The 7,925-nt window shown below is 41.6% G+C and overlaps 2 protein-coding genes across 2 annotated transcripts; one reads left to right on the plus strand and one right to left on the minus strand.

The window, feature by feature from the left end:
* Nucleotides 1-2,229: 2,229 nt before the first annotated feature.
* Nucleotides 2,230-3,562, minus strand: LOC121975705 (leucine-rich repeat extensin-like protein 3). Its single transcript, XM_042527526.1, has 3 exons — nucleotides 3,315-3,562; nucleotides 3,075-3,156; nucleotides 2,230-2,963 (listed from the first exon to the last, which is right to left on the minus strand). The coding sequence occupies exons 1-3, from the start codon at nucleotides 3,333-3,335 to the stop codon at nucleotides 2,332-2,334; spliced, it is 735 nt and encodes a 244-aa protein (XP_042383460.1). The 5' UTR covers nucleotides 3,336-3,562; the 3' UTR covers nucleotides 2,230-2,331.
* Nucleotides 3,563-4,463: 901 nt separating this feature from the next.
* On the plus strand, nucleotides 4,464-5,440 carry LOC121975715. Its single transcript, XM_042527537.1, has 3 exons — nucleotides 4,464-4,708; nucleotides 4,793-4,850; nucleotides 5,023-5,440. The coding sequence occupies exons 1-3, from the start codon at nucleotides 4,558-4,560 to the stop codon at nucleotides 5,165-5,167; spliced, it is 354 nt and encodes a 117-aa protein (XP_042383471.1). The 5' UTR covers nucleotides 4,464-4,557; the 3' UTR covers nucleotides 5,168-5,440.
* Nucleotides 5,441-7,925: the final 2,485 nt, after the last annotated feature.

Consider the following 7,925-nt stretch of genomic DNA (forward strand, 5'->3'; position numbering starts at 1 on the left):
ACCATATATTTACCATGTCAATCAGTTCCATAGCCCATATCTTATATCAGTATAATGATACTATCTCACATGCCTCTAACACTCCATGAGAAACATTTATTATAGTGTTAGCCCATGAAATATGGAGCTCATTGGACTTCTCGGGCCTGACCCACTGAAAGGAGTTGAGTAGTGGGGTCCCCAATGGGACAGTACCAGATGTAAGGGAGCATAGCCCATAGTCTCAGTGCAAGCTAGTCAGATTATATGCATGTTCATATATAAGGGATCAAGGGGAGTCGAGCCCCTAGAATGGAGATAATCAGATCAAAAAGTGATTTTAAAGCTAGTCGATCAGACTCAGAAGTCAGAGGAAGTCGAGCCCTTGGGGTTAGGAGAGTTCGACTAGAGAATAACTCCAAGCTAGTAGAGTGGGGCATTGAAGTGAAGGGAATATAGCCCTTGGGGTTAGGGGGGATCAGATCGGTTGCATGCATCTGGACTAATTGAGCAAGGCAGTAAATCAGGGGGCACTAAGCAACTAAGTAGGGAGAGTTTGACGGGCAACGTGTCTCTGAACTGGGAGGATACTAGTTCGCTGGGAGTCTAGCCCTTGGGGCCTGGATAATCTGATTGGCTAATCTCAACTGTGTTGATCCGACTAAACTTTTGACCACTACCTCTGTAATTAAGATAATTAACCCTCAGATCCTACGTGGAGTGGTCCGATATTTTCCATATCAATGTGTTTATTTTTTTAATAACCTATCGTATTATACTTGATGTAGGATGGAATGATGAGACGTGAATGTGATGATGATGGATGTACTAGTTTTTGAGATTTAGGATGGGTTGTGGTGGATTTCAACTATATGTGCTTGTTTTGGTGATGGAAGTGCCCCCGGGGCTATGGTGCAGCGGGAGGGTATTCAAGTTATTACTTGGGTACCTGTGGTTATAGAGCCCCGGCTATGGCGAATTTGTAGAAATTTTTTCTCCAAATGGGGTACGCAACTAAAGGATGTTGGGCTTCTGGCCTGCCTGCTGCGAGTGCTTCCCGATTTACCCTGGTGGCCGGTGGGAAATTTTCTTGGGGTCGGGTCGATCATTCCAGGCTCGACGTTACCTAGCCTGGTTAATCATTTGTTTTGGTGATGAAAGTGATACTTATATTATTTTTTAACCTTATTTGTTTTAACCTTATTTATTTGAATAGTACTTTGGTGTTAAACATGAATGTTATTTTGTTAATAAATGGATGTGTTTGTAAATGTTGAATATAATATGGTTTGTGAATGTTGAATATATCATTGTGTTTGTAATGTAAACATGAATGAATCGTGGATGGTTTGTAATGTATTGTGAATATTAAATGTGTATCATGAATGTTAATTTAAATTTAGATGTAAACATGTAAATAATATTTAACTCGTGTAAATGAAAGGGCGCTGTTGAAATTTTAGTTAAACATAGTGATATAATTTTATTCCTGTCGCTAATTTAGCGATGAAATTTTAAGATCCGTCACTAATTTAGCGACGAAAATAAAAGTCCAATTAGTAATTGAAATAAAAGTCAGTCATTAAATTAGCGACGTAACTCAAAATTTTTGTCACTAATTTAGTGATAGATTTTAGCCGCTAATGTAGCAATGAAATTTTATTTTGGTCGTTAAATTTAGTAATAGATTTTAATATTCATTACAAATTTAGCTACGGATTTTAATGTATTAGCGATGAAAATTTTTGCAATTGAATATTTTCATTGCTAATGGGGCATTAAATGCAGTTAGTGATTAATTGGCGATAAAAATATCGATGACTAATCATTGTATTTCTTACAGTGCGGTCAGTCCTCGTGTATTTTTTTTTTTTTGTTTTTTTTTTGCAAGGATTGAAAAAAAAATTGGGTTTCTGAAGTTTTGATCGGCTTCATCCAGATCCGACGCAATGGTCCAATTGCTCTCAAATGTCGGCAGAATCATCAGTCCAAAAGACGAGAGGAACCTCCAAAATGCTTGTGCTAATTGACGTGTGAAAAAGTCTGAAGTCTTTTGGTTAACGTAAGAATAGAACGTTCCGAGTTTCCAACTTTGTCCCTTCTTCCCACCTTCCAATTTCATCAATTGCCTTCCAACCCTACTGCGACGGCGAAGCACCTTAGCACCGCCCCCCGGGGAACTCTTTTCCAGCCTTGATAAAGAGAAGATGATGCACTATTTGATCTTTAAAAAAAAAAAAAATAACAAACTTGATCGGAGAAGCGTTTGATTACTAATTCGATGTTACAAGATTTATTTATTATCAATCATTATGCATGGATTCATTATTCGCACAAGAGGAGGAGATTAAATTACATGATGGAGCAGCCGTAGGAGGGTTCGTCCTCGCACACGATCTTGTAGCACGGGTAGCCACCATAGTACATGGGTTGCGGCGGCACGGGATCTGCCATAGGTTGTGGTGGCGGCGGGGCGGCGGTCACGTGGCCGCATGAGCAGCAACGGCAGCACCCGTGGTGCGGCTCGTAGCAGGGGCACGGCTGGTAGCAGCAGGGCCACATCGGGGGCGGAAAAGCCCACATCGGAAATTTCAACACCACCTCCGGGGGCGGCGCCGGCTCCGGCTTGGGCTTAGGCGGTGGTTCGGGTGCGGGTGGGGGCGGTTCGGGAGCGGGCGGGGGAGGTTCGGGGGCAGGCGGTGGTGGTTCTGGAGCGGGAGGTGGAGGTTCCGGGGCTGGCGCAGGCGGTTCGGGTTTGGGAGGGGGTGGAACAGGTTCAGGAGGGGGAGGAGCTGGTTCTTGCGGCGGTGGAGGTGGAGGTGGTGGTGGTGGGGGAGGGTCTGGTTTTTTTATCTCGACGTCTTTGATCACTTTGTAGGCCATGCAGCAGAGCTTCTTGATGAAGCAGTCGGGGTTGAAGGGGCCGGAGACCGTGACGGTGTTCTTCTTCGCATCGTAGGCGATGGAAGTGATCTTGAATCGCTCTAAGAAAGACACACGGATTTCCATAAAAGAGAAAGTGATGAATACAATTGTGCCAACTTTGTTCATCAATACTCTGAAACATAAGAAGCCAGAAACGCATATATCCTTACTCTGGAGCTGGCACAGAGTGCTCTTTATCTTCTTGGAGCAGCAGCAGCATTCGAGGTCGACCTTTATGATAATTGTGGCGATCTGCGAAAATTCAGAGCATCAACAAAATATGCTTCTTCGTGAGTCAAAATTAGATACAGATCGTTAGCCGATTGTGCATCTATCGATCAGAACATTATCGGATCAGAATTAAGAGCTCCACAAAAACAAACAAACAGAGGAGCTGCGGAATTAAGTACCTTTTGCTCTTTCCCTGCCATCTCTTGCAAGATCTTAAATCTGAATTGAATCTGAGAGGATAGAAGAGGACGGGAGATGGCTCTGCTTTAATAGATTTTTTTTTTTTAACTCATATATATTTTTTTAGCGGTTGCCAAACCTAATAGCTCTGGAATGTACCCTCACCTTTCTTGATGGCGTTCAAAGCATGATCATATAACTTTACCCTCATTGTAGCTCTCTGTTGTATTCGACATTAAACATAGATTGAATTTGGGACCGCTTAATTCCCTGAATTATTTGTAGGCATTCAGAAAGAATACTTTTTAATTGATTCTGATGGGAATAACTAAGGATTACTGTGATCTGGACCTGTACAATAGGATAGCCTTGCTTATGATTTGGACATCACCTTTGGCCTGTAATTTACATGGATCAGTTTGGCACCAAACGTAGCGCACTAACCTTGCCTAGTCAATAATCACTATATATAAAAGATCATTGCTGAGTAGGAATTCTGTTTGTTTCTAACTTTAAGTTACATCTTGAGGAGCTCCAACCCTGCTTCAAAAGCTCTTTAATGCAAATGGATGAGTACAAAAACAGGTTCTTATAACATACATGCAGACTCTTTTACCCCCTTGTTTTTTACTTAGCTTTAGCCATGCCAACTAGAATCACGTTACGTGTTTCCTTTGCCCATATATCTCAAAGTGAATGTGAATATTTATTACCTCATCGTTACTGGGCATCATCAGATAATCACCATGCGGTATGATTATTGTTTGGTAAACGATCAGACCTCTTAGTGACAAGGTAGACAGAGGCACCACAGCAGTTTCTTTAAAACTCAAAAGAGATATAATGACACAAAAACGTAGCTAAGACGCACCCTCCAAAGGACTCCTCGAGTGACACATTTGGTACTACATCACTTTCTCATTTGTAAACAATCATTTTGAAACAATCAAGAGATATGAACAAAAGTATTGATGCTCTACCGCTGTCAAATAGTTTACACCATTGAAATCTTATGGCTTACCGAATGTGACAATGATAGGACTTTTTTTTTTTCCAATAATTGAATTTAAGTCCTGAAAAAAGGCAAGTTAAAAATAAATAAAACTAAAAAAAGTATAAAAGGTAAATAGACGGATTAGAGGCATAGGGAATTAGAGCTGGGCCATTGCAACCTTATCCACTTGAGAAGTATTGGATTGAAGGTATCTCCCAAGCATCCACGACATCCTACACAACAGAGACATGGCTCATCTCTCCATCTCCGCCCTTGCCAATGCCTTTCTTTTCCCCAAATCACATCTTCTCTCGTCTTCTCATCCTGCTTCTGCTCCTGTTCCTGCTCCGACGACAAGGGGAAGAATCACAAAACCGGGCCAAATACATGCAAAGATGGGTATAGTTTAGCATGCATGAAAGGGTAACTAAATTAGCACTTTTTATGTCTTACAATTCAAGGTTTATTGTTTCGGGTATGCAGGTGGAGAGACGAAGCCTGGTAAGAAGAAGTTCATCACTAGGGAAGAAGAGCCAGATCAGTAAATTTGCTCCCTTTGTCCTCTAATATTTCTTTACCTAGATGCTCTATTTACTTCAATTCCAAAAATTACATGTTTTTTTAATGAAGTAACATTTATCTCAATTAATTGTGAAAAAAGAAATAACACGTTGTAAGCAGAAAAACACAATTTTTTATTTGAATTTTTGCAGATATTGGCAAACAGCAGGAGAGAGGGAAGGAGAGAACCCCATGAGGACCCCCTTGCCTTATATCATAATCTTTGGTATGTCAACTCCTTTTGTTATCTTAGCCATTGCCTTTGCCAATGGCTGGATCAAGGTCCCAGTGAGGTGATGAGCATGAGCTGGAGTTGGAGATGAACCATGATATATATATAGTTGGATTATTTCAACTAATTCCAACAAGTGTTGTCTCCAACATTGCTGGAGTTGGAGATGAACACTTAAGAAGATCATGTTTTGTTAAACTATGTTGTTCTTGTATATTTGAACCTTTCTTATTCATAACAGAACAAGAAAAAGGGAAACTTGTTTTCTGATCTTATTATGCAGTGCAGTCAATGTTTTGATACACTGGTGGTATAAAGAAGATTTGAGATTTGAAACATGGAGTCCGTGCGCCTTCTTATTGATGAATATTAACATGTATTGCATGTTTATTTGGAGGGAAAGAAATATGCGGAAAAGGGAAAGTGGACGGATTCGGTCCTCAATATTTACTTGGGATTCTGCCTTGTAAGTACTCAATTCGCCCTTGCTCGTGACTCACTCTATTGTCACTTGATAAGGTGCCCTCAGAGGAAAAAACTTCATGACTCCCTAATTATTTGACTAATTATTTGACGATCAATCATAAATTGATTTTATAATTTATTTCTTTTTAAATAATTTAAGGACGGACTACGAGGGATATCTAAAATAAACATTGATACGGTGAATAACGGGGTCGGGCCTCAAAGTCAGGTCAAAGTCAAGGAAGACGGGTGACATGGTGATCAAAGTTGAGGAGAGATCAACACTCAGAGTTAGCATGGTCAAATGCCTTGGGAAAGTGGCCTAGCCGATCGGACCAGAGGTCCAATTGGATCTTGAGTCCCTCAGAAACGACGAAACCCCGAGCTGCATTAGCGCCCTTCAGAGTCGAGTCCTCTGGGTTACTGGGAGATAACTTGATCAATTACCTAACTGGGTGATTTATCCACTCGGACCTATGGTCTGATCGAATATGCTGGACAGATGGTCCGACTAGACTTTGTAGCCGAATGGAGAGGCCGAGCAGGGTTGAGTCCTCGAGAGAGGCATCATTCCGTATCTAACCCGACCCCGTCCACAAATGAGGTCCGATCGGACAACAAAGAGGGCTCGGTCGACCTACCAGTAAAGCATATTAGGGATCTATCAACCCAATGGCCTAATATTCCTTTTTAATGTCTTATGTAATAGTTATCAAAGAAATAAAGGAATATTCCCTATACATTCTTTATAAGAGAAGGGAAGCTTCTATTCTATAAATCATAAAAGTGGTGGATCGATTTTTGGAAGTGTGTCGAATGTTCGGTCCTTTTCTGGAAATGCCTTGATATTCATGCACAGAGGAAAAGTAATTAATATTATAAAAGAGGGTCTCCATCTACATGCGTAGGGACATTACATTACGCGAGGTTATGCATTCAGAATCCATTGTCTTCACTACTGTTCGTTGCATTATTTTTCCCGAGATCACCTATCTGACTTGAGCGTCGGAGTACCTACGCCGGGAACCCCTTCCTGGCTCAGCTGTTGACGTTTTTCCCTCTACTTTTTGTTTTTGACACGCAGAAGCGCTCAATGTCACTTTATTCCAGTTCATAGTCTTCTCATAGTCAATATCAGATCCACTTACTCAGCGTATCATCTTCTCCGATTTCAAAGAGGATGAAACGTAATCATCTTTTACTATAATAAATAATTGTTTTCTACTCCCTCACTTCATATGATCTTCCCAATCCTTGTGATCTTCTAAACTCGTTCCAATTGATGACTTATAAAATTAACATATATAGGCAGAATCATGGAAAGGGTTAGATTGTCTCAATAACTCATAACATTAATTGATATGATATGTTGTGAGTCGCCCCAAAGGTTAGGTGGGGGTAATAATTAAGGTGATGTGATAATCAAGTTCAAAATAAGGTGCAGCCAAAGTCAAAGTGTATGTATTTGAACGAACTTAGCTCCCCACCTCTTAGGGATGTAAACAAGCCGAACCGAGCCGAACAGTATTAGGCTCGAGCTTGGCTCGTTTAAGTTATATTCGGGCTCGAGCTCGAATCGAGCTTTTATCACAAGGCTCGAGCTCGGCTCGATTTAGAATTATCAAGCTCGCGAACAGTTCGAGCTCGGCTCGTTATTAGCTCGATTATCAAAGTTAACGAGTCTAACTCGTTAAGCGAGCTCGGGCTCATTTAGAGCTCATTTTTGGCTCATTTTAGAGCTCATTTTAAAAATCATTTTAAGGCTCGTTTTAGAGCTTGTTTTTTTTTTGCTCGTTTTAGAGCTCGTTTTAAGGCTCATTTATTTGGCTCGCGAGCTCACGAGCCGAATATCCTTAAGCTCGAGCTCAGCTCGATAAAACTATCGAGCTCGAAATCGAGCTCGGCTCGATAAGATAAATGAACGAACTCGAACAAGCTTTTTACCGAATCGAGCTCCGAATAGCTCGCGCACTGTTTGGTTCATTTACATCCCTACCACCTCTCATGGGTAAGGCTCCCAGCATAAACCTGACCAACCCTAGAACCGGTTTGACCTTCGGGGCTCAGTTCCCCGCTTCTCATGGGCAAGACTCCTAACATTCATTCGGTCGACCCTATAGTCGGTCGGACATTCGGAGCTCAGCTTCCCACTTTTCATGGGCAAGACTCCCATCATAAACCCGACCTGCCCTAGAGTCGGTCGGATCTTCAGCACTCAACTCCACACTTCTCATGGGCAAGGTTCCCTGTTGGGACCGATGTACCCGCTAGAAGGGGGGGTGAATAACATTTCGTCACGCTCCTTGCATCGTTTGCTTCGTCTTGATGATGATATGCAGCGGAAATACAATACAAGAC

Source organism: Zingiber officinale, chromosome 1B (assembly GCF_018446385.1).
Source record: "Zingiber officinale cultivar Zhangliang chromosome 1B, Zo_v1.1, whole genome shotgun sequence".
NCBI lineage: Eukaryota > Viridiplantae > Streptophyta > Magnoliopsida > Zingiberales > Zingiberaceae > Zingiber > Zingiber officinale.